The sequence below is a fragment of the Equus przewalskii genome, chromosome 8 (assembly GCF_037783145.1).
Source record: "Equus przewalskii isolate Varuska chromosome 8, EquPr2, whole genome shotgun sequence".
Taxonomy (NCBI): Eukaryota; Metazoa; Chordata; class Mammalia; order Perissodactyla; family Equidae; genus Equus; species Equus przewalskii.
This window is the reverse complement of record NC_091838.1, coordinates 74,363,091-74,389,497: the sequence shown is the minus strand read 5'-3', so window position 1 is coordinate 74,389,497 and position 26,407 is coordinate 74,363,091. Positions and strand designations below refer to the sequence as shown.

At 49.5% G+C, this 26,407-nt stretch overlaps 1 protein-coding gene across 1 annotated transcript in view; it reads left to right on the top strand.

Annotated features, from left to right (window-relative positions):
- Positions 1-23,474, top strand: part of OC90 (otoconin 90) — a 33,264-nt gene extending 9,790 nt beyond the window's left edge. The window contains exons 2-13 of the mRNA XM_070632052.1: positions 112-177; positions 1,482-1,538; positions 3,513-3,687; positions 5,627-5,739; positions 7,664-7,792; positions 7,956-7,994; positions 9,309-9,359; positions 13,414-13,467; positions 16,430-16,546; positions 17,585-17,756; positions 20,407-20,513; positions 22,964-23,474. Coding sequence (XP_070488153.1) covers positions 112-177; positions 1,482-1,538; positions 3,513-3,687; positions 5,627-5,739; positions 7,664-7,792; positions 7,956-7,994; positions 9,309-9,359; positions 13,414-13,467; positions 16,430-16,546; positions 17,585-17,756; positions 20,407-20,513; positions 22,964-23,265 — 1,382 coding nt within the window. The 3' untranslated portion in view covers positions 23,266-23,474. The remainder of the gene's footprint in view (positions 1-111; positions 178-1,481; positions 1,539-3,512; positions 3,688-5,626; positions 5,740-7,663; positions 7,793-7,955; positions 7,995-9,308; positions 9,360-13,413; positions 13,468-16,429; positions 16,547-17,584; positions 17,757-20,406; positions 20,514-22,963) is intronic.
- Positions 23,475-26,407: the final 2,933 nt, after the last annotated feature.

Here is a 26,407-nt window from a genome sequence, read left to right as displayed (position 1 = left end):
ATTTACATTCATGCTTGTTGCCACCCCTCCTGGCTGCTGCCTCCCTGCCTGAGCCCAGCAAGTGGGCAGCGGCAGTGTTCGTGCTAACCCTGCTCTCCTCCTCGATTATAGGGGGCCACCCTCTGGACACCCCACACCTTCCACGGGAGCTGCCTGCAGGACTCTCAAAAAATATCAGTAAGGATTCTTTGAACTTTTATTAAGAGACCAACCTGGGTAGAAATCTGTCTAGGATATTGGCAGAGAAAAGAGCTCTTCTAAACACACGCCAGAGCCACTGCTGTGGCAACTGTATGTAAAGTGATTCAAATGAGACCCAAAAGCCTCTCCCACAATAGTGTCCCATGTCGTCTCCCCCATCCTTTGAGACAAGTAATAAAAACTCCCATCAGAAGACAAAGGTCACCTAAAAGGAGAAACTAGGAAAAGGAAGTAAATGGACTTATGCGGAGGATTATATAGTAACTGTATTTTAGCTTCAGATTGAGCTCTGAGCTTCCTAGAAGGCAGGGCAAAAAAAGAAAGATGATGCATTGCAGTGCTCTAGTTATTAGAAAGGAGGATTCACAATTCTCTCTTGGGGAAGGGAAAGTTTTCCTGGTGATGGATTATAAAGATTTCTCAGGCAGATTCTTAGATGGGTATTTCTGAAGGACATAATGCATAGTGAACTAACTGGTGATGGTAGCTCTGAATTAAGGGTTCATTTCTGATTTTTCAGAGAGGCGAGCTGAGTCAACCAAATTATTTGTGCTTGAGCCCATGCAAGCGAAGTGCTCAGTCCTGCCCAGACCCAAATGACAATTTGCTCCCTCTCCAAATGGCATAACCCCATGGGAAGTGCAAGGCCCACCAAGCAGGCTTCTGCAGGTAGATATTTAGTCTCACCGGCCACACTTGGCACTTAGAAGAATCAAGGCCAGCTAACACAGTGTGCCAGCCGGCCATGGCAGCCATTCCTCTTCAGCCAGGGTAGCCTGGCAGCAAATACACAGCAATCCAGGAGCCCCCAGGTAACAGCTCTGGTGCAAGGGAATGGGGCTCACGTGGAGCAGCCATAGGACCCACCCTCACCTAGAAGCTTCATTTTCCATAAATCAGTATCTCTAGTAACTACTCCATAGGTATAATTTCTAGGATGCCCAGAAGGGAGGTGCCCAGTTGCAAGAGTTATCACACTGAGGGAGACCCAAAATGATGACTTGCCACCAGGTATTCATAGTTCATCCACAGCGCCTGCCGGTCCAGATACACCTCATCATCCAGGGGTCTTTTTATCATTGAGCGATGCTGCCTAGTAACGCAGTTCCCATTTCATCTTATCAGGTCTTCATGGTAACCCATGTTAACTAGAACGTTAGCCCAAGGTCGAATCTACCCTTAGAAGAAGAGTTTGACCTACTCTTCGCCCAGGGGGTGGACATGGAAGGCGAAAGGGGGAAAGCACTGTCTCTGATTTATTTTCTCTCCCTTCCACTTAGATATCACATTCTTCAATGGGGTGTTTAAAAATGTGGAAAGCGTGGCCGAAATTTTTGGTAAGTTAAATTCAAAATTGCTTTTATCCACCAAGTGTCAGGGCATGGGGCGTGTGTGGGCAATCTAAGGAAATTACCGGGGTCTTGGTCTCTGCCCTCTGAGCCCCACGGCCCCCCAGCAAGCTCTGAACAGTGTGCTCCAGGTTCTGAGGGGAGTAGTGGTGCCTTTTATTGTAGGGTGGCTCACTGAGCAGCCAGGTGCCTTCAGAGTCCTGACTTCATTCGTCCTAACCACAACCTGGCCAGGAAGGGAATGAGATCCCCATTTCACAGGTGAGGAAACTGAGCCTAAGAGAGCTAAGTGACTCGCCCAAGGCCACACAGCCAGAAGGGAGGAGTTCTCGTCTGCGTCCAGAGCTTAGTCTCCCTACACCAAAGGAGTTCTATTTTCTCTCCCTAACTAATAAATATACGTAAAGGCTAAGAATTCCAAAAGGTGTCAAATGTTCCATTTATCAACTACATATCCGTCACGTGACTATCAGTTGCAGGACCCCATGATGCTTCTTAGCATTGATTGCTAAAAATATCCCCAAATAAGATTATTATATGATTGACAGGAGCAAGGAGACTCTGAACCGCTATTGGATTGGATAAAGCGGAGTGTAAGACTGTGCTTAAAATGTGGATATGACCAAGTGCAGGTGCCCTGTAAGTTTCTGTATGAAAATGCCTGTTTATATAAACACACACAGACACACACGAATCTTAGAGTGTCTTTTTCCGGCAGTATAGAATCATTTCTTCATGTTTCTGATTAGGTTGTGTGGAAACAAAACGTGGGACAGGAAGTTTGAATGAGGTAGGAAGAGCTTGAAGAATAGTCAGAAGGGAGCTGGTCCTCACAGTCTACTCTTTGACCCCGCCAAGCTCCCTCTTATGACCCTGTGCTTTAAATCAGTGCTGCGGGGTCACCCTCTTTAGCACTCACTGGTCCTCCAGTGAGGAAGGCAGAGAGTCTCGGAGACGGTGAGCCTGTGGTTTAGAGTAAAAAAACTGGATTCTGGGTTTTTTTGCCAATTTTGTTTGCAAGAGTATTTTTGCTTAGGGTCAGTCATCATCGCTGGTTGACACCTCAGGTACGTCTCGACCTTCAGTTTCTTTACCTGTGCAATGGAGGGGATGGAATAGCATCCGCCTTGCGGGAGTCACAGGAGGTTTATGAGATAACAGACCAAGTGAATGCTTTCTAAAGCATTGCTCTATCAATCTTAACTGTTGTTAAGCATCTAGCCCAGTTTCTGGCACATAGTAGGTGCCCAAAAACAACTGTATCTTTTGGGATTAACTAAGCAAAGTAATAATGACAAATAATAAAGAGGTTTAATCATCTCACATAAGCCGTCGGAGGCACCAGTGTTGGTGCAGTAGCTCACCACGGGTTTCAGGGACCCAGCAGCCTCCTTCTGTCTTGCTCCACTGCTGCCCTGGGAACACCGGTTTTTCATCTTTAGGGCTGGGGCCTCTGGTTGCAAGGCAGTTGCAGTTCCAGCCAGCAGGTCCTCACCGACACTCAAGGAAGGAGAAAGGTGTGGATCAAAAGGACCTTCTCACATGCCTTTATTCTCTATTAAGGAAGAAATATTTTCTGAAAGCCTCTGACAGACTTCCCCTTCAGTTGTTTTGACTAGATCTGGGTCACGTGCTCAGCCCCAGCCCAACCATCATCATGGAAGCACGGGATTACCATGACCAGCTGAGAATGATCATGAAACATCCCCAGGGACCTGGGGAGAAGGCTCACTTCCTTGAGTACTTTTCAGTTTTGTCGGTAGGAAGAGCGGATAAATGGCTGTTACCAGCACGGACCATGGCTGATCCACCTGCCTCCCTCAATTGTCCAGACAGTCCTGAGTGCAGAGCAGGTGCTCAGTAGCTTGATGAGGGACCTCAGCCCGAGGTGTAGGAGGTCCGAGAAGGGGGCTCCCTCCTCGACTCGGGTTCCCAGTGCCCGCCCTGCTCCCCCTCCCGCAGACTGCCTGGGCTCCCACTTCACCTGGCTGCAGGCCGTCTTCAGCAACTTCCCCGCGCTGCTGCAGTTCGTGAGCGGTATGAAGTGTGTGGCTGGGCTCTGCCCCCGCGACTTCGAAGACTACGGCTGCGCCTGCAGGTTCGAGATGGAAGGGCTGCCCGTGGACGAGTCTGACAGGTGAGCAAGCCCGAAAGGTGAGCTCACGGAGGCCGGCTGCTACTTGGCAGAGCTCGGACGTGGAAAGCTCCCTAGACTGTGTGTGTGTGCATGAGTGTGTATGGGTGTGTGCAACAAAATTTAAAATCTTAGAAGCATCAAGTGTTAGTAAGGGTATGGCAAGCAGATACTGGCAGCAGGAGGGTCACTTAGGAAAATGCCGTGGTGTCTGTTGGAGTTTTAAGATATGGGTCACCTATGACCCGGTAATTCCAGTTCTTTTTTCCTTGTGGACCCTGTGACCTTAGATGAGTTATTTAACTTCTTTATGCTCCAGTTTCTTTGTCTGTAAAATGGAGGTAATAATAATATCTACCTCATAGAGTCATTATTTAGGATTAAATGACCAAATACAAGTGAAAGTGGTTGGGATTCTTCCTGGCTTATTAAGTCTTCAAGAGTATTAGTGATTGGTAGTCATAGTAACCGTAATAGTAGGGCTGTAGTAGTAATGGTGATAGTAATGACAGTAGTAGTGATAGTAGTAATAGCCATCATAATAGGGCTGTAGTAGTAGTAGTAGTGATAGTAACAATACTAGTAGTAACAGTTGTCAAAGTAGTTGTAGCAGTATTGGTAGTAACAGTAGTAATAATGGTACTAATAGCAACAAATAGTAGCAGTACTAGTAAAGCTGTAGTAGTAGTAGTAGTAGAAGAAGAAGTAATAGTAACATTAGTAGGAGGAACAGTTGTCATAGTAGCTGTAGTAGTAGTAGTAATAATAGTAGCAATAGTAGCAATAACAATGGCAGCCGTAGTACTAGTAAACCTATAGTGGTGGTAGTATTACTACTGGTAGTAGTAGAAGTAGCAGCAGTAGTAACAGTAGTAATTGAAGCCACAGTAACAGCAGCAGCAGAAGTAGTATGGAAGCAGGCAATTGAACCCACATCTCACCTCTGCTCCAGGATCCACGTCCCTACCTCACTGATACTATACAAATCCAGTGCGGCAGCGTATGTGCTTTCATCTATAGACTCACAGAAGGTAGGGAAGGCCTCCCCTCTGTACTCTATCAGACAGCCCATTGGTGTAAGTTACTTCTGGACAAGAGGGCAGCTTCCCCTCTCTGGGACCATCAGCAAACCGACCCCTGGAGCCAGCTCATTGACGTTCAGAAAGGGAGAGACTGATTCTGTACGGGGCATGGAGCCAGGGCCATTTCTGGAGTCGTTTGCCTTTAAGGTCCTCCCTTACCACTTCCTTTAGTTATTAAAACACCTTGTAAATGTGGAAGTCAAAGAAACGAAGCAGTAATTCATCACTGTCTGAATGATCAAAGCACCGATGGCCCAAACCTGGCAGAATGGGTGGTCGCATCCTATTTCAATTACTTTACACAGTTCAGTTGATTGGGGTGGGGATTTCCAAACTCCTGGAGGACAGGTTATCTCCACCTTGAGCTTGCACACCACATTCCGAGAATAATTGCTACCATTCATTAAGTCCCTAACACACAGCAGGATCTATATAGATGTTTTCCTGAATCCCCAAAATTTTTATGAGCTAGGTAGTGTGAGAAACTTGTAGTTTGCCCAAGGCCATCAACTGCCTGTATATATTTTCTTCTTTACATTGATCTCCACTGACCCGCTGTGTGCACTGCAAGAGCCACCTGACTCCCGTGTTAGTGTCAGCCTCACTCTGTGGTCACCCTTGACCTTGGCAAGTTACAGAGGCCCAGGTGTCTCAGTCCCCACATAGGTGAATGCTCACAATAATAATAGTGCCTGCTGCATGGGTAATATAATTCGAATATCGCGTGTGTGTATGTGCACCGAGCATTTGAAACAGACCACTGCCAGGAACACCCAGAGACACAGAATGATCACGCACCACCTGCCCCTCTCCTAACCCTAACGCATGCTCTTGCCCTGACCCTTCCCATCGCGCCACAGCTGCTGCTTCCAGCACCGCCGCTGCTACGAGGAGGCTGCTGACATGGACTGTCTCCAAGACCCCGCCAAGCTCAGCACAGACGTCAACTGCGTCAGCAGGAAGATCACGTGTGGTGAGCATCTCCAGGTGTCCAGGGCTGGGCTGAGAAATGACAGTTAGGGACCCCAGGCCTGGACCAGACCGAGGGCTTCCAGGGCCCACCCTCATCGTCGTCACCATGGCCACATCATCATCTATACTAGAGCTCCACGAGGGCCGGATCTATGGCATCTCTACCTTGCATAAAGTAGAGGAACCATAAATGCTTTTTGAACTGTTTTTGAAATAATAATTGATCAGCAGATTATTTGATTTTTAATTTTATACTTGTTGCAACCCTGGGAGCTTGGGAAGGGCAAATAGTTTGCTACTTATGCATTGAGTGACATTGGGGCAATTACTTACCTCCTTGTGACATTGGGGCAATTACTTACCTCCTTGGAACCTCAAAATGGGGAGGAGAAAGGCTACTTCAGAGACTTTATGACAATTAAATAATGCTCATAAAACAGTTAACACAGTGACTGGCTGTGTTAAGAACTCAGTGATGGAAGGTAGAGGCAGTGATGCATGAATAGGGCTTGTGGTTGTTGCTGTTTGTAAGAACCAGACACACATAGGGCCAAATCTTAGCTATCCCCCTTACTCACTGTGTGACCCCAGGAATCTTGCTTCATGTCTCAGGGCAATCCTGGCAGAGGAAGTAGAGTAGGCAAAGGCACAGAGGGAGAGGAGCGTGGCATGTTGGGGGGCCGTGTTAGAGCTACGCTGTGTGAGTGCCTATTATGTGACGCAGGCTCTATACTCAGCATCTCTGACTGTCCTAACAACCCTATTAGATGGGGGTCATCATTCCCTGTTTCAGGACAAAGAGAGGAAAGCTCAGAGAAATTAAATAACTTGCCCAAAGTCACATGGCTGCCAAGTGGCAGAGCCAGGATTTGAACTCAGGTTTGACTGGCTCCAAAGTCCAGGTAACATGGACCGGCTGGAGGATGGGGCCTCGAAAAGGAGGGAGCAGAACCATGGGTGTAGATCACTAGGTGAGGTACACAGCAAACACGGAAAACATCATTCATTCCTTCATTCATTCAACAGATACGTACTGAGCACCTACACCAGGTACAAGACAGTCGTCTCAGTGTTGGGGTATCCTGACCTTCTGCAATTTCCTCATGGCTGTCAGACTCTGAAAATATCAAAAATAAATGATATAGTTTGTTAGATAGTGACAAGAGCTGTGGAGGGAAATAAATCGGGGAAAAGGCATAGGGATGCCAGGGTGGGGGTCCTATTTCCATGGGAAAGTCAAGAGGAGCCCCCCTGAGAAGATGCTAGTTGAGCAAAGACTGAGACGAGGCAGGAAGCGAGAAGAGCAGCTGATGGGGGACACAGCACAGGGTTGGACCCTGGGGCTCCAGGGGCCTGGTGTGTTTGAGAAACAGCAGCCAGTGAGTCAGAAATGGGGTGCTGAGGGAGGAGGGGAAGGAGATGGGATCTGAGAAGGAACGGGGGCGGTGGCTTTGACTTTGAGTCGGGAAGTTGTTGGAGGGTTCTGAACACAAAAACAGACCTGGACTGACCTGAGTTTTAAAGGAATTGTTCTGGCTCCTCAATGAGAATAGACCGGGCAGCAAGAAAGGAGGCAGGGAGACTAGTTAGGGGACCGTTGACATAACTCAGGCAAGAGATGGTGGGCGTTTGGTCCAGGGTAGTGGAGTGGAGATGGGGAGGTGTGGTCAGACTCTAAATAGGCTGAAAGTAGAACCACTAGGATGGCCTGATGGGTTGGGTATTAGTGTGAGAGGAAAGGAGTGGGTATGACTCCCAGGTTGGGTCTATGCAACGGAAGAGATGGAATTGACACACATGAGATGACGGCGACAACAAGAGGATCGGGGTTTTGTTAGGCAGATCAGGAATCAGTTTCGGAATCTGTATTACCTCTTAGGATTCCAAGCAAGGTCTTCCAACTAATTTGCCCTTGCTCTGTGCAGAGTCCAGGGACACTTGTGAACGCCTGCTGTGTACCTGTGACAAGGCTGCCATCGAGTGCTTGGCTCAATCCAGTATCAACTCTTCCCTGAACCTTCTGGACACCTCCTTCTGTCTGGCTCAGCCTCCGGGTAGGAAGAATGGGGTTCTGCGTCAGTGGTTGGGTTGATGATCTGGGGCAGGAGCTGGTATGGGACCCATCACTGCCGTGCATCTTCGGATGCTAAGTATAACCGTCTAACATCCCCCAAACCTACTGCTCTACGGAGACTTTCTGATGTGCTTTCTTCTCAGAGACAACCAGCAAAGAGCTGATGACCCTTCTGCCCAGAGGTAAGGCCTTCCAGGGAACCTGCCTCTTACTGGAACTACAGGGGCTGGCTACTGATGGGAGCTGGTGCATACCCCTCCTCCAGGGGCCTGCCTCACAGAAGCTGGAGTGACCCATGGCATTGGAGGTGTCCCCACCTCCCCCTGGCCAGGAGATCCCATGACTTCTGATAAACCCAATTCAAACATCCGACATCAAATGACCTTAGTGGGACAACACCAACATTGTCTCTTGCTACATGGACAGGTATAGATTTAATCCAATTAGGATGTAGATGTCAAGTTTTTCCGTCTCCTTGCTGGCTCTATAGTCAGAGCCCTGGTATGCAATGTGATCAGAACGAGGTCTAGTGCTCAGAGGGAGCAAGGTCCCTCCCAGCTGGGTGAGCTCCCGACTACTGAGGCCTCCCAGGAGGAGACCTGCTGCCTCCCTCCTCTGCCCTCCAGCGCCTGCAGCCAAAGGGGCACCTAGATCTGGACAGCGGCTCTTTCAAGGGGAGGCTGCTTTTAGTGCGTCTCTTTTCAGGACAGGCTCTTCATCACTGTCTACTGAACTAAGCAACTGGTGATTCCTGTTCTAAAACATGCATCTCATGGAAAAAGCTGGGGTTAAATTTATGCCTGTCGTTCCTTGTTCACCAAAAGTCCACGATCTCTCAACACCATGGGTATCTGGAGATGGGAAGTTCAAGCTCACCTCTGCAGAGCGTCCCTCCTCGCCTGGGGCTGGGGTCTCTTTCTCTCAGAACTAGCCCTGCAGTCTTTGATAGAGGAAGCTGATGTGGGTGTGAGCGCACGGATTTGTGGGTGTGTGCACGTGTGAATATGAGTGTGTATGGGTGTATGCAGAAATGTGTGCTTGTGTATGGATGTGGGTAGGTACGTGTGTGCATGTGTACTTGTGTATATGAGTGTGTGTGCGCATATCGTATTGCCATGTATCTTCTGAGTCCAGCGCTCTCTGTTATCTGCCACCTGCCTCCCTTTTGAACAGAGGTCTTCTCAAGTCAGGACACCATACTCCACAGCCCTTTCATTGCCTTCAGCCTGTGTCCCATGGTGTCACCTTCTCCACCGGAACCCAGCACTGGCTGGAGGCCCTCCTGAGCTGGGGCCTTGCTGGGCACCCCCATGTTTGGGGAGGTGTGAGAGAGGCAGGGAATCCTAAGACAAGATGAACAGCCCTTCTCTGGTAACTGCTTTTACGGCCCCTTCCTCCCCTGGGCCAGCAGTCCCCAGCCCGTCCTCTGAGATCGTTGGCACTTGGTGTTGACACTGTGTCCATCAGTCATTGCTATTGGAGGTTCTCTTTTTCAGTGGTTCCTGTGGAGCCCACAGACACCAGCCTGACGGCCCTCTCAGGAGAAGGTGAGCACCAGGGGACTGGCCTCCAACCCTCATACCCGTGTTCCAACTGTGCCACCTGCCTTCTTGCTGGAATTAGCCCCTCTAAAATGCCCTCAGCTTGGGTTTGCAATGGAACCACCAAAGTACATTCCAGAGCCATTCCTAGTTCCTCCTGACCCCCACATCTCTTCTCGACTTGCTCAGCTTTCTTCCACACTCCTCTTCCCACCTCAGTAGAATTGTCAGATAAAACGCAAGATGCCCACCCTCAGCCATGTAAAGTTGAATTTCAGATGAACCACAAATACTCTTAGTATAAGTATGTCCCAGAATCCGCACGGGCATACTCATACTTCTGTTGTTCATGTGAAAGTCAAATTTAACTGGGCCTCTTGTATTTTCATTGGCTAAATCTGGCAACCCTACACCTCAGGGAGGTCACTCTGCACAGCCACCTCCCTAGAGGTTTGTTTCTTTCTCTCCTTTGCTGCTGCTGCTGCTGCGAGGATAGAAGCAGAGGCTCATGGCGCCGCTCCCTCCTGGCCATCCTCCACGTCCAAGGGCATCTCACCCTCAACAGCTCCTTGGGGCCCAGGTCTAGAGAAAAGAGAGAATGGCACCTACCCTGAACCCGAGCTCCACCATGTGCCCTGGCCAAGCAGCAACCATTCCCAGCATGACTGGCAGTGCCACTTCCATTCTAAACTGAGGATATGCTGCGCACTTCACGGGCCCATCAGACAGTCAGAAAGTAACCCATAAATTGGTATTTTTTTCCATTTTCTTCAACCTGAACCACCAACACCTTTGGCACGGCCCTGGGAAAGATGTAAAGAAATCAAGGTTCCTCAAGGAGCCTAGAGTCTAAGTGGAGAGAGCGGACAGTGTGTGAGGAAAAGATACAGGGCTTGTCACTGTTGTCACCACCATAGAATGAAACAATTATTTTGGCATCAGGCAGATCTGGAATGACATCCTGGCTTCCCCATCTTTCAAACTATGAGACTCTGGAAGCGTGGTTTGATCTCTCTAAGCTTCAATTTCTTCCTTTGCACAAAGCAGGGATCAGCAAATTTTTCTGTAAAGGGCCAGACAGTTAATACTTTAGACTCTGTGAGCCATGGGACCTCTGTCACAGCACCTCAACCCTGCTGCTGCGGCAGGAAAGCAGCCAGAGACAACTGTAACTGGGTGGGTGTGGTTGTGTTTCCATAAAACTTTATTTACAAAACCAGGCTGGGGGTTGGGCCATGGGTCAACAGTCCCTGGAAAGGGATGATTATACCCACCCTTTAGGGTAGCAGAAGGATTAAATGAGACAGAGCCTGGGAAGATTCTGGACCAGCATCCTCTTCTAGAAATTTCAGTGTGGCTATAAAAACAACACATCATCAAATCACACACAGGACACTGAACGACTTGCTTAAAATACGTCATCTCACTTAATGCTCACACAACCCTACGAAATAATTGCTATAAGCTCTGTGTTAAGATGGTAAATTGAGACGGAGAGAGAAGTTGTCCAAGGCACAGAGCCAAGTGGTAGGGCTGAGATTTGAGACCTGAGATGTGTCCATCCTTCCAGACTAATCTCCCTCTTAAGCTGTCTTCCCACAAGGACCTGTTCCAACCAGGGGAAAGAATGGTCCTTTCTCCCAAAGAGGCTGTTGGCTGGTGTCTTTGCCTAAACACAGGACTGACCCTATCTGGCGGCTTGTCCACTGAATGGAGACCTAAGTGGGCACCCATGTGCAGACACAGTCCCCTATCAGCTTGCCATGACCGCCACTCCTCAGTCCCTCCGCTCCCAAACCTGATTCATTTGCAGGTGGCCCCTGCCTGGCTTACACGCCGAGCTGGACCGATAACTGAAGTTGGGTGCTTTCTTTTCACAGTGGCTGCTGAGCCCAGAGCTGACCGACTGACCACTCTCTCCGGGACAAGTAAGCAGAGGGGACTTCTGAGGAGGACATCATGGAATCCAGTGGAGAAATGCCATCTAAATATTTGTGTTCAGTTCTGGTGACCACTTCTTGAGAGGGTCTGGAGGAAATACTCTACCCATTTTGCAGCTTATGTACGAAACCGAGGCTCTGGGAGGTTAAAAGTTCCAGTGACTTATTGAACGGGTCTCTAACCCCAGACTTCAAGCTGTATGACTTGCTTTCTTTCCACTATACAATAGTGACTCACTGAGAACCACATTTTACCTAAAAATATCTATGCCAAGATGTCATTAGAAGAATTAACCTGTTTCCTTTGCTTTTGGTGAGTAACAACCATCAACCTTTATTAATAAGTATAAATCATTGACAATAACTATTCAGTAATTACCAAGAATGAATAAGTAAACAAATGGATTCCTTGGTTAACAGGCAGTGACATTGTTGAGGACCTGGGTGTGCCAGGGTGTTCCTGAGCCCCATACACGTTCTCTGAGTTACCCGGGTCCTAGGAGACCTGTTACTGCCATTTCACAGATAAAGGAGAAGCTCTGGGAGGTAGCGTCCTCGGCCCAGGATGGTACGGTACAGCTTAGTAATCATTCAGTTCTGAATCTGTACATTCTGTCTTTGCAGAGAGCCAGCTGCCCCAGCTTAGAACCCTTGAGATTCTCTCTGACGGAGCATTTGTGTCCACATCAGTACATTTCAAAGCCTGATTTTCACATAACACCATCATAATCTTGATCTTTGACACACCAAATTTAAGGCAATTCCTTCCTTTTCAAAGCATTTTGAAGCACCATCTCTAGCTCTTTGTGATACAGTCAGAAGTGAAATAATAGTCTAGCCTAGTGGTTAGGAGGGTCACCTTCAGCCAGGCGCCCTGGGTTTGCATTCTGCCGCTTCCTAGTTCCGTGACCTTGAGCAAGTGATCTAACGTTTCTGTGTGCCCCCTTTTTCATCTCTGGGTGAGAGGGAGCACAGCACTAGCTCATCAGGTTGTTGCAGAGTTGATACAAGCAAAACTCTTAGTGTTGTCCCTGACATGCAGTAGGTCTTGGTCTGCTCTGGCTGCTCTAACAAAGTACCCCAGACTAGGTGGCCATAAACAATAGAAATTTATTTTTCTTGGTTCCTGAGGCTGGAAGTCCAAGATTAAGGCGCCAAGATTAAGCATGGTCAAGTTCTGGTGAGAGTCCGTTTCCTGGTTCAGAGATGGCCATCTTCTCAGCGGTAACCTCAGTGGCAGAAGGGGCAAGGAGGCTGTCTGGCATCTCTTTCGAGATGCACGGGGCTGGCCTAGTGGCGCAGCGGTTAGGTTCGCACGTTCTGCTTCTTAGTGGCCCGGGGTTCGCCAGTTCGGATCCCGGGTGCGGAGATGGCACTGCTTGGCAAAAGCCATGCTGTGGGAGGCATCCCATGTATAAAGTAGAGGAAGATGGGCATGGATGTTAGCTCAGGGCCAGTCTTCCTCAGCAAAAAGAGGAGGGTTGGCAGTAGTTAGCTCAGGGCTAATCTTCCTCAAAAAAAAGAAAAAAAAGCACGAATTCTATTCATGACCACTCCTCCTCATGACCTACTCACCTCCTACAGTCCCCACCGCCCAATAACATTATATTGGGGAAGGGGGGCGTTTCAACATATGAATTTTGGGGGGGGACACAAACATTCAGTCTATAGCATAGCAGGAACTTAGTAACAGTTAAACAACAACAGACTCATTTTACAAAGAAACCAGGCTCAGGAGCCTTCCCGGAGCCACGCAGGAAGCAACTGGAACCACACAGTTCTGCTGCCCCATTCGTCTCTGTGCAAAAAAAATACGATGAAAATATTTTTTGTGTTTTCTTCTTTTTCTCTTCTGGAGAAATCTGCTTTCCCAAAGTATTTCAAAGATTTACCTGCTTCCGGCCTGACAAGTTGCCGCTGCATTTGCTAGCAAGCCTGTGTCTGGGGGTCTTTCTGACTCAGCAGGGACCCCGTCATCACCAGCTCTCCTGGGAGGCAACCAGGGGCAGAGCGAAGAGCACGTTGCCTCCTGTACCCAGTGGGATAGGAATCGTCACTGGGAAATGTGGTGGGACAGGCTGGGGTTGACACTCACCCTGTCTCTCTTCTTTTGGGAACAGAACCAGGCCAAGACCGGGAAGATCCAGAAGCCGAGAGGGCCACACCGCCTCCAGGTACGTGCCCTCAGCTTCCCCTGTCTCTGTATACAGTGTTGTCCCCTGTACCTTTATGAAACCAGGTGTGCTCCAAAAACAGAAGAAATCATTGAAGCCAATTTACTTTTATGCCCAAAGGTAGACAAACGAAATTAAAAGATAGATCCATTAGTAGGAAGAAATGGAAACTTACCTGCTAAAGAGATCCAGTTAGAAAAATAGAGAAAACTATAGTTTTCTATTCAAATCACCTGTAATTCCACATTATAAAGATAGCCACTTTTAATATTTGAAGATGCTTTCTCCTAAACATATCTACGAACATGAATAAAATGAATCTGATGTCACCTGGCAGCCGTAGCTTCGCAGTCTTGGTTGCATCACTTCATACAATGTGATGATGTTCTCCTGACGTTGAATATTTCTCTGTAACATCCTTTTTAGTGGGTGTACAGTAGCTCCATGTATGGAATCCCATACTTGACTTAACCAATTATTTCTATCATTTGTTATTATAAATAATAGATACGCACTTTCTTTATGCCCCTCCACTGCTAGTTAATTCGTCAGGATAAACGCCTAGAAGTTGAATTACTGAATAAAGGAGGTAATCATTTTAGGGCTCTTGATATGTTGCCAAATTGCCCTGGAGAAAAGTTGAGCCACTTTACACTCATGTGCACATTCCAGTAGCCAATACTGGAGTACTATTATTTAAAAACAAGCAAACAAAACACCTCTACCCATTTTAATAGAAAAAAGATGGTAGCTTATATTTTTTCCTTCTCCTCTCTGATGAAAATTGAAAGTGGTACTTTCTGTACCTGCCCTGGCCTGGGCTCTCACTCGGGGACCTTTTGACCAGGCCTAGACAGAACTCCCAAATCTTGCCTGAATTTATGGAGGTGGGTCATCAGCATCGGAGCTCAGGGTATCGAGACTTGGGCTGACTTTTGCCCTGAGAGGCACTGTGACCTTCTCAGCATGGGAGGTGCGGGGGCCAGAGGAATTCACTCCCCAGGGAGGTGGTTAATACCAACTGCCCTCATCCAAGGGGAGTGTAGGGCCTCAATAATCCAGAAAGCTCTTCCTCAGGGGTGAGAGCTTCCAGCAGGAGACTCAGACTCAACAGGCAGCAGAACATGGGCTTCTGGGAACTCCAGCCACATGTAGAACTTTCCATCTCGAGTGTCTTTCACCCCAGATTAAATGGACAGATGTTTTCACGTTCCTTGAGCTATTCTAATGGCCACTCTTAGCTGTTTCCTCCTTGCTAGGCATTTAGCTTGAAGGATTATTCAAATGCCAAAATGGGTACTATTAATAATTTAACTAATAGTTAAAATAGTAGACCATGAGTAAGATTGAGAGAGGCTGCGTGATTTGCCCAAGGACATCCATCCAGGGTGTGACTGAGCTAAAATTCAAAGTCGGGCTTCTTTACCTCTAAAACTATATTCTTTGCCCTTGACTACAATGATTTGGCAAGCTTCATCAAAGAGAAACAGCCAGGCATTTGTTAAAGGCGGCACGACAGGTTTTATTTAGGCTTCTGCAGCGGGAGAGAGAGCTTTCAGGATAAACTGAGCTCCACTGGGATCTGTGCAGAGGTGATTGGGCCACTGAAAGGGAGAACGAGGGAGGATGGAGGGGAAACTAGCAGGGGCCCCAGCAGAGTCAGGGAAGTGGATAGTTTCAAAGAGCAGGTAGAGGGGCCATTTCCCCAGACCTGTTAGGTAAGGCAGGGGTCAGGTCAGGTGGGATCTCGAACAGTGAATTCTCTGGGCTGCTTTGAGCCTTCTCAGGCAGGAACTTAAGAGGGAGTTGGGGGCTGGGCCATCCGGGGGACATGGCTTCAGCTGTTAAAAACCAGGCTAGGGTTTGTTTAAGTCTCTGAGTGAGGGTGGGGGGAAGGGCACAAAATTCTTCATGCCAAGAGTTTGCAGTTCTCAAAAGGCCAAGGTTGAGGCCTAGCTGAGAAGAGGGCTCAGAGGAGCCTGACTAAAGTTCGGTCAAGGAGAGAGTCTTGGTCATTTTCCAGTAGTCAGGAGCATGATAGAAAGAAACTGGCCAACAGATTTCTATTTGTGGGATTGGAGAACTGGGCAGGATGCTAAACCCAGGAGACCGAGGTTACGACAGGGGCTATTACAGCATTGCTCCTAAACCATCGGGACTGGAGCGTTGAGTGAGAGGAGACAGAAGCCCAGAAGTACGAAGCAAACCAATATGGCGGGTTTGGGGAAAGACTGCAAGTCAGTGGACCCAAAGACACTGGGAACTAAGCCTGGGTCAGCAGATGGGCGAAGTGGAGGCCATGGATGCTCCCTTTGTCTGGATCAGACTGGGCTGGAGATTTTGGCCTGTGGGCTGGAGACTTGACTGCCTCTGGCTATGAGGTCAGGTGGGACTGAGACGCAAGAGCAGAGGGGCATCCAGACAGTACCAGGGAGCCTGTGTGAGGGAGGCCAGATCACGGAAGTCTTGCCGGCCATGGTGAGGACCTTGCACTTAATTCTGAGTATGATGAGAAGCTACTGCAGTGTTTGAGGGGTTTGAGGAGGAGTTTGCTTGTCTAAATTATTGTAGACCATGAGTTGGCTTAATTTCTCCACCATTCCTTTATGTCTTCACTGTGAGCACCATGATGGGCCTCCACTTGGCAGGCGCATGACAGTAAACACAACACAAACCCAGGCCTGAGCGGCTGTGACAGTTCTCATCTGCGAGATGTCATCCAGATGGTCTAGCAGAGGCTCCTGTTGGTTTTAAGGTTATCATAGAAAATCTGGAAATTCTCATGTCGCATTCATGGATCCCCAAGACTGCCCTGATGTCTGCAAACCCAGGCTGAGGACACTCTCTGAACACTTTATTGTGCCGAAATACCTGTCTGGATTTGGCCTTGACCATGTGTCCATCTGCACATCTCTTCTTGAACCACTTTTTGAATACAGACCATAAAGTTGTGTGTTTTCAGGATCAGCAGAGATTGTTGCCACAGCCAGAAGTGTAACCATTGTCCCCGCTGGCATGAAGTCCTTAGGGTTGGCTGTGTCATCCATCAAAAGTGGTCCTGAGGAAACATCTGGAAAAGGTGAGCAGAAGCAGGCAGGCGGAGAAGGGTCTGTCCTCTCCCAGCCTTGGATTCTTTGGTTGGGCCGTTAACAAAGCCCCAAAGGCCACTGTATCACACTGTGACCCTCTCCTGTCGGTGTGACCAGAAGGTACTGACCCCCTTGCCAGCTGAGCTCATGAGGCTCCGAGGGGACATGATTGCCTGTGGCCACTCAGCTGCCGGGAGGCTGAGCCGGGGAAAGGACCACTCTTATTGGCCCAGAAGGAGAGAGCTTGGCATCGTCCACACCATGGTTTGTTGGAAAGAAGGAAACACTTGGGTTTTAGTAACTCTGCCTTTGTCTCTCCTTCCTCGGGGCGCCTTACCAAAGGCCCTGCACCTGCAAGGAGCCACAGCCAGTTGGACCCAGAGGAGGACTTTGTTAATCTCTGGGTAGGTCCTCCCCAGCCGGCGATGCAGAGCTATGGAGAAAGCCCAGCTGAGTGGGAGGCTGAGCCGGGAGCCCCACACAAGGCCTCTGGCTTCTTAGTTCTTCCCCTACCCAACCTATAGTGATGGGGTCTGCACAGGAGACTTGAGCCTAACTCGCCCAAAGTTACAGGCAGAGGAGGAGGGGAATGGGGCAGTGGGGAGGCAGAGAGAGAGAGAGAGAAAGAGAATCAAGATTCTGAAAAGCAGGCCCTCCCAGGGTGTGTGAACCCGATGGAGCCAGGAAGTCTGAGAGGACAGCCAGGATGCCTCCAGGATGCTGGGCCCTGCGGGGGGCTGAGTGCAACACAGTTACTCCCCTCAGTAATAAAATGTGGCCCACAGAGCACCTTTGGTCCTGATGAGTCCCCACGCCCCGGGATACTTAGGGGGATTTAAGACTTGCTCTCTGAAAGACAACTCGTCCCAGACAGGGGTACTAGCCAGAAAGCAGTTTCCTCAGAAGAATGGTGATGGGAGGCTGAGAACATGGGGTTTCCTCGTCTGATCAGTGGCCACGTGATCACTGCCGCCTTCTGGGAACTGTCCCCATGTTCCTTGCTCTCCTGAGAGTCCGTTTCTCCCCAGCCTGTGACAGGTTCACCTTCCTGCACCTGGGAAGTGAGGACAACACGTGGGTGATGCCACAGCTGGGAGAGATGCTCTTTTGTCTGACATCCCGGTGCCCAGAGGAATTTGAATCTTACGGATGTTATTGTGGCCAAGAAGGACGAGGTGAACCAAGGGATGCTCTGGACAGGTATGGCGGGCCGGTGGTGCTGATGCTGTCTGTAGTGGGAGGTGATATGCCTCCTCAATGATGGACATTGCTTTAGGCTTCACAAAGAGCTTGTTGCGTGCATGACCTCACTCAGGCTGGCTCGTCTCCATTATAGGCCCATTTTCCTGACGAGCAGCTGAGGCTCAGCCTTGTCTGAGGTCATTTAGCTACAAAGGGGCAGAGCCAGATGGGTCCAGATCTTTTGATTTGGGAGTCCGTAGGTCTTTTAGCTCTACCACAGCTGCCCAGCTGCCCTAAGAGGGTCGATCTGCAAACACACTTCTGAAGACCCCAAGTCTGCCTATTTTGCAATGAGCAACATGTGGAATTGGGGTCTCCAGTTGATTTGCTCTGCAAGAGGCCACATTGAAATTAGCTTCTCAGCAACTTTTAAATGTAACTGCTAAATTTTATATCTACCACTCTTGGAAAAATTTTCACTGACCTCATGCATTCATGAATCCATTCATTCATTTATATGTGCGTTCAACCCACATTTCTTGAGCTTTTGCTCTGTGCTAGGCACTAGGCTACGTGGTGGAGAAACAAAAATGATTAAACCTGAACAAAGCAGATCAAAACAAACTGCCTGTGCCCAATAGGAGCTTGCAAAGTGAAAGAGATGGACAATTAAACAAAAATACCACCTTATCTAATAAAGGCGGTGGGAGAAACGGAGAAAACGATGGAGAAAACCTGGAGAAGAGTTTGAGAAGATTCTGGGAGTAGAGTTGATAAAGTGTAAAGATTGATTGCACATGGGCCTCCATCCATGGCCAGCTGAGAGCTCTGCGTTGAAAACGCGTAGGGCCCTCTCGGTGGGCGTGGTTGCCAAAGGAAAATCAACAGCTGTAGCTGATATTGAAAAAAAGAAAAGGACAAGCCTTGCTGTAGTGAATGCAAAGGCTAGAGTAATGGCAGGAACATGGAACATGTGCATGGCAGGTCACACAGTGTCTGCATGGCTGTGTTACCCACCCACGCACCCGCCTCTACCATAGTTCTTTCTCCCGTCTCCACTGCACAGCCATCCTGGCTGCATCATCGAGCCTCTGCAGGGCAATCAGTGAAACCAGGGGCTCTGTGCGCAGCCAACCTTCAAAACTCACCTCCCGCCAGGTGACACTACGGAAGTTTTATTCTAGCCGAGTGTATACCACACTGTGGAATCACGTTTACATTATGAGGTTCGACAATGTGGCCTCCGCTCTCCAAGACACAGAACAGTTTAAACATTGCTCCCGAGGCCACAGCACTCAATGAGATCTCGGCAGCAGGAGTCCCTGTGTTCGGATGAGCCCCAGGGGAAGAAAGTGGGAGTGCTTTGGCAGAGGTGTCCTCATCCCTGACCACATTTCACAAAAATACAAGATCTGACCAGGCAGGCAAGGGAGGCACGCTGTGGCTTCCTTGGCATGCGTAAGGAAGAAACTGCAAACCTGAAAAGCATCGCCTCAATCAAGGAAGAGGCAGTCAGACTGGTCCCGATTTCTGCAAGGGTGTCTCTTCAAAACCACGCATCCTTTATATTCTGGGCCCCCTGAATGGTTTTCAAGGGTATTTTGATCATCCGTGATTTCTGATCCACTCCCTGACTTCAGATTTTAACTATTATATTAACTATGCACCGCCACCCACCCCAGCCAAACGCAGACACAAGATAGCGTGGCTCTGCGGTAAGAACAGCTCACTGGGGGCTGCCATTCGTAGCTGACACCAACCCCCAGCCGTTGGCTAGTGTGACATGCGAGGCGGGGTTGTTCCTCCGGCTGCTGGCCACGTGGAGAGCTTGGTGATGCTGATGCTTGGCTGAGCACAAGCGCTATGGAAAGCTGCGTGTCTGTGACGGAGCCCTGCTCGGGCTGTGGTCTCCGAGATCGAGTGAGAGTTACTAAAGGACAAGGACAAGTTAAACAGCGCGGCTTTAGGGAGCAATTGTAAGCCCCTAGTGGCTGGAGCCCACACAAGTCTCCTTAGGATGTCCATCTGGCTGAGGGGGACACCGGAACCTGTGAGGCTTTATCAGGCCAGTTGGGCAGGTCTAAAATGCGAGACATTAATTCATTCCCATATGTTTACTGAGGTCTTGCTCCCTGCTGGACACTTTTCTAGATGCAGTTCTTTATTTAAGCTCAAGATAGTTACTCTGCTCTCTTTCAAGGCTGGAGACAAAGCAGGGTGCCCTATGGATGTGTGACTAATTGTTCTATTATGTAAAAGGTTGGGGGGAGGGGTCACCACTAGCCTATGTGGTACCTTTGTGTACACTAAAAATGGTACCCCTTCCTTAAGACTCTTTATTTCCATCTGTTGGAAAATCACTGTAATAAATATGCAAACCACCCATCTTTGCAATCAACACAGTCATAATAAAAATACAAAAAAAATTTAAATAATAAGATGCATACAGTGTGATTGACACTGCCTTAGGTATGGCATCTTTGTGCAGTACACAACCTGAGCAACCATACATGGTGGCCCTTGATGTATATATAAATCAGCCCAACGTGCACTGGAAAGGAGGCAGTGGCTTCTCTCAGGACTACAGGGAGTGTGGGAGAAGCAGATCTTGAGGGAGTTATGGGGGAGCTGGGAGCTCTGGGCAGTAAAAAGTTTTCCTTGGTCTTAGGTGCTGTTTCTCCCATCACTGCTGCCTGGAGCAGGTGAGAAGGCTGGGCTGTCTGCTCGAGAGGCTTTCTCAGTCGCCGGTGCTGTGCGTGGATGGCGCACCCAAGTGTAAGTGCTGAGGGGCTACACGGCGAGTGATGCTTTCATTCAGGTCAGCATCTCGGCCCTAGCTCGTGCTTCCGGATGCTTCCCCAAGCCCTTGCTCGTCTATCACGTGACTCACACTCTTCCTAACTCTGAGGCACGTTTAGTACCCTTGTTCCACTGAGGAGGAGGCTCAAGTTCAAGAGGCTAAGCCGGCTGCCTAGAGTCGCCGAGCTGGTTAGCGCAGACCGTGAAGCACAGAAACAGCCCGTGCTTACGGAGGGCTTGCGATGAGCCCTTCTGAGCCCTGAGCTGTGTTAGCGGAGCCGATCCTCACAACAATCCTCTGAGGCCTCACTGAGTCCTCCCGTTTCACGGAGGCCGTGGCCGAGGCCCCGGACCGCGCAGGTAGACGTGCTGGAGCGGGAAGTGCACCTGTCAAAGCAGACCGTCTCAGGCCCAGGACGGGGTCCTCACCGTGCCAGTGGATCTCTTTTCCTAAGAAGCAGAAAACTCTCAAGTGCGATCTCCCACACAAAAGGGGAGCGGCTCTGGCTGAAGGCAGAGGTGGGCCTGCGGCTCTATTCCTCCCCGACCCGGAAGCCAGAGGCTCCTCTGGGGGCGCTCGGGGTGGTGGACGTGTGCAAACTGCCACGCCCCCCCGAGCATCACTCTTACAGCGAGGCCGGCTTTAGCGCTGGCTTTCTCTTCATCCTCTGGCTCCACATCAGCGGATGCGTTTCCCTTCTGCTCTGCAGTTTAAAAGGAAATGCTCCCCGTAGCATCTCACGAGAGCCCTGCGAGGGCTTGCTCTTCTCCTCGCTTTCTGTCTGCGGAAGCTGCTGGCTGGGCCTTCAGTCCCCCTTCCTTGCTCTGCACTCCCTCAGCATGGACCTCGTGCCGTCGGGTCCTGTAGGATGGCGTGTGCCTCTCCCTTCCCGGGAGCTCCCTGCTTACACGTCAGTCATCCTTTCAGTTATTCAATTATCCAACAAACCTTCATAGGCAACTAGGGAAACGATAAACATGCGTGTCCCCTGCCTCAAACTGCTCACAGCCTGGAAGGAAGAGACACAAGCAAGGGGCTGTTCCAGTCTCGTGTAATACGTGCAGCACAGCGCGCCCAGAGCATGGGTAAGGGGAGTGTGAGCCTGCAGAGGAGGGCAGGGAGGCTGCGGAAGTTAGGAGGAGTCAGAAGACAGAGAGGGGAGATCTCACAGGAGGTTAACGGGTTCCCAGGTGGCCATGCTGGGTGTGGCTGTTGCAAGAAACGGGAAGAGGAAAATCACAGCATTTGGGGCAGTTTAGGAACTCCGCATGGTGCTGTATCATCGAGGAGAAAGTGAGGTTGGGGGCACCGCTGTGGTGCAAGGTGAGGTTGCAGGGACAAATAAGTACCAGATCATGAAGCCAAGACTGAAACATTTATATTTTGTCCCACAGGGGGACTAGGCGCTGGGGGAGGGTTTAGAGCCCATGAGTGACAGGACCGACGATTATCGTATGATGCAATCACGCTATTAGGGCTCCTCTGCTCAGCTGAGGCTTCTCCATCCCTCCGCTCTCACAGAACCCAGGAAACCTGCATCTGGAGCCTGAACTCCTACGGAGCTTCAGTGAACGGATTCTGACCCTCTGTGAGCTCCGAGCACAGTGTCCCGTCCCAGATGCAGGTGTCGGGTAATGAGACATGAGGGCATCTCGGAGCTGGCTCTGTGCGGTCCTGACGCTCGGGCAGAGTGGCTCTAGGGGAGCAGGCTTATGTGTGTCCACTCTGCTCTCTTGTCTCTCCTCTTTCTGCTTCCTGCTGTTGAAATGCAACAGGTGTGTCTGGTCTGCTGGGACGGCCCGGGCAGGAGATTCGGAGGGTCAGTGTGATGAGTAAAAATCTGGTTGGTCTGGGTGAGGAACACTCCACCGTAGGATCCGACGAAAAAATTATGCAGCCCAAATACGTCTCTGAAAACTACAGGTCACGAGGATAATATTTGCAGGACGCTGATCTATGTCTAAGCACCTTCAAATACATTATTTCGTTTGAGTTACAGATGCTATCCTTCCCCACCTGCACTGTGTGCAACTGAACAGTCAAGAATTAGGTAGGGTTGCCAGATCTAGCAAGTAGAAATACAAAAAAGTACAAATGGCAAAAAAAAAAAATAAATTCTGCAGTGACAGAAGGAACTGCAGGGTAGGATTCAACGGGAGCCCACAAGACACTTCATTCAGCTGGAGGCTCGAGGAAGCTTTCTGGGGGTGGGGACGCCACATGGAATCTTGACAGACAAGGATGAGTTAACCAGGAGGAGAAAGCTAGAATGTTCCCAGTCGAGGGATCAGTGGATGCCGGACATCAAGAGGTTCAAGATGAGGGTGGGAGGGCAGGGCTGAAGGGGCAGCCGGGCCGTCCGTGGAGGCCTCCACGTGCCGTCCTACAATGTCTCATGTCTGCCGCTCTGTTCTTGCCCTCTAAGGTGTGGGGCAGAGCTTGTGCGCGAAGCTGCTTTGTGCCTGTGACCAGACGGCGGCTGAGTGCATGGCCTCCGCCGTCTTTAACCAAAGCCTCAAGTCATCAGGGAGACAAGAGTGCCAGGGCCACCAGCTATCCTGCGAGGACGGCACGGGCGGAGGGCCTTCAGCTCCCTCCCTCGGCTCCAGCTCCGAAGAGAACAGCGAGGAAGCCACGCCCCACACGGAGGGCTTGAGAAGAACCAGAATATTTCTGGGGAAGTCACTTGGTCCCAGGGGGACCAGGCCACACCATGGTCCCAGATAGATCCCCAGAGAAAATGACAAGCACGCCCTGTAGTTCTGTCTCTCCCATTCCCTTAACCTCCCCGGGCTCCGTCTCCTCTCTCCTCTGTCCTCCTCTGAGCAGAGGCTCAAAGGGAAGAGAGGGAGCGAGACTGTCAGCTCACATTCACAAGCGTATCTGGAGAAGGCACACTTCCTGTAGTGCACTATGGAAACTCAATAAATATGCCCATCAACGTTTCTTTGTTTTGCTTTGTTTTTAAGAAATGTTGTAGATACTGGTGCATGGGTAGATTGCAAAGGTGAGATGACAGAGACAATGAAGGGGAAAAAAATCTCTCTTCTCCCCAATCATGGAAAGCTATTTTTTCCTCTATTACAAAAAAAAGATAGAGGCCAGCCTGGTGGTGCAGTGGTTAACTGCGCTTGTTCCACTTCGGTGGCCCGGGGTTCACCACTGGTTCGGATCCCAGGTGTGGACCTATACACTGCTTGACAAGCCATGCTGTGGCGAGTGTCCCACATAGAAAGTAGAGGAAGATGGGCTTGGATCTTAGCTCAGGGCCAGTCTTCCTCAGCAAGAAGAGGAGGATTGGCAGAGGTTAGCTCAGGGCTAATCATCCTCAAAAAAAAAAATTTAAAAAAAGGGAAAAAAATAGAAGGGAGTATATTTAATCAATCTTACGCAATCACCTATGGGTCCCCAAATACCCACCAAAGATGTATGCAGAGTGCTATGTGCCCTAAAAGTACCCTTGCCACTCTAGTTATTAAGAGAGTGACCCTGTGCCACAGCCACCACCCTGAAGAGTCGCTGCTTACCTTGTCTTGGGTCCTGGACTTTTAATTTTTTTTTTCAATAGGGTTTATCCCAGTGAATGGAAGGTTAGGGAATGCAAATGCCCAGTCTGACACAGGTTGATAAATATTATGGTAGTTAACAAAACCTGAAATCATATCCATCCATCCACTCACCCAATAGTTATTGAGATTTCACTGGGTACCAGGCAAACGGCAATGTGCCACCAGAATCCCCCTCAAGATTCAACAGGGACACAAACACTGGCTCCCATCACATCCTTGGTTCTCGGTCCCCATAAACCAGGTGTCCTGTCAGGAGATGATCCGGAGTCCCTGCTGCTCCTCAGATGGGAGAGCAGACCCTCTGAAGAGCTCAGTGTCTGCTGACCCTCACGTGCAGGAAAATCTTCGGAAGTTGGCAACACCTTAAGAAATCCAAAGGTCATGTCGCCAAGCCCACAGCTGCTATCCTTCCCCACCTCCCAGGGGAATCACGTGGTGAGCACCTTCTGACAAGTCCAACATACTGGAATCTCTTTAACAACGTGACCTTAACTAACAAGCTACGTCTGGTTCCCCCAGAAGTGGACCCTTAGACAAGGACTTGAGGGCAAGCAGTTTATTTGGGAAGTGAAGGAAACACTGAGAGGAGAGCAAAGAAATAAGACAGGACAGGAAAGGCAGTCAAGGAAGGGTGCATCATCGAGCAGGTCGCCACTAGAAGCAGAATACACACGCACACACACACACACGAGGAGAGAGAGGCAGTAACTTCTATCAGATGAGCCACTACTCCCGTGGAAGGTGGTTTCCTTCTGGCCTGCTGCACTTGGGGACAAGCAGGCTCCAACAGCCAGAAAAAGCCTCTAGGCAGAGAAAGGCAGGTGCTAGCAGATGGCAGTCAGCCAGCAGACACTGACATGGCAAAGGTGAGCAGTGTCAGCAATGGCATTTGCTGCAACTGGTAACTTGCTTGCTGGCTCCTCTTTTCCTCCCTTTAACCTGGCAGGTATTTACTAAGTGCCCACTCCCCGTGGCAGTCACTGGGCCAGGCCGGCCACATGTACGGTGACCATCTGCCTTCTCCACATCTTCACCTGAGGCAGCCGAATGTTGCTGAACGGAAAAAGCAACTGAGCCAGCTGACCCGCTTCACTTTAGGTTCACGACCACAAAACCTCGCATGGGTGTTCAATCTCTTCTTAAGAAGCTGATGCTTCGGCTCTCCAAGACAATTGTTTGGTCCCTCCTGTCCTCTCCTCGAATGTCCCACAACTCCCCCTCTCTCTCAGCTGACGACTGTCAAGAGCTGTGCAACTTAAGTTAGCCTGCATTTCATGGATGCTGGAGAAGACAGGAGACACTTGGGTCAGAGACCAAGGACTTTCTTACTTACAGCAGTGGCAGTAGCCTGACTGTCAGCATTTATTCTGGTTCCTCAAGCCCTGAAGCAATGCAAGGAGGGCCAGGTAACACCTACACACACGGTGGGTTTCATTACACGGGAGAATCCTGAGTTTAGGGAACCTAGGACTTTTGTAATTGGCTGTAAGCCTGTTTGACCTTTACCCCAGCAGAAGACATTGTCTTTACTATGTTTGACAGTAAGCATGGCTATCCTTGGCTCCAAAGGGAGACGCCGTTTATCTTCCAAGTCTGTTTGCTATACCACATCTCTGAAAAGATAGTCCAGAATAAAGGCAGTTAGTGTCTTGGCTCATAAGACATGCAGAAATGCAAGACACACGTGGAGAATTGCCTAGCGACAATGATCTCACCTAATACTCCACTGAGAAAATTGAAGCTTTCCAATGGGAATGCCCTCATTTCCTGACACCAAAGTTACAAAGTCACCTGCATAGTCTTCCTCTTCCTTCTTGTTTTAAGGGTTTCTTATCCATAACAAAGGCCAATCCCCCCACATACGCTCTGGGGACAATGCCCCATTGCCTTCTCCAGGGTTTGATTGCTGCAAATATCTTTTCTTTATGCTGCATCAATTCATCCCTCTCTTCTTCCTACCATTCCAATCAGCATGCAAACATGCCCTAGAATCTCCCATTTTTAAAAATCCTTCCCTTGGCTCATTCAGCAACATGGGGTAAATTTGCAATTGTAAATCTGATGCTCATAGATTTCGTCTTGATCTTAAATATCAGACTAGATGGCGTTATGTTGGACACCTCTTGCCTCACTTCACATTGTCTAATCCCTGCCTCTTACTCCAGACAATGCTATGATACCCAGCTCCATACAGGCTTGGACCCGCCTCACTCATGGAGGTGGGATCTGACCTGCCTTCTGCACTGCCAGACTTTTTGCATTCTGAGAAAGGACCTCTCTGAGAATGAGGTGTGGGGCAC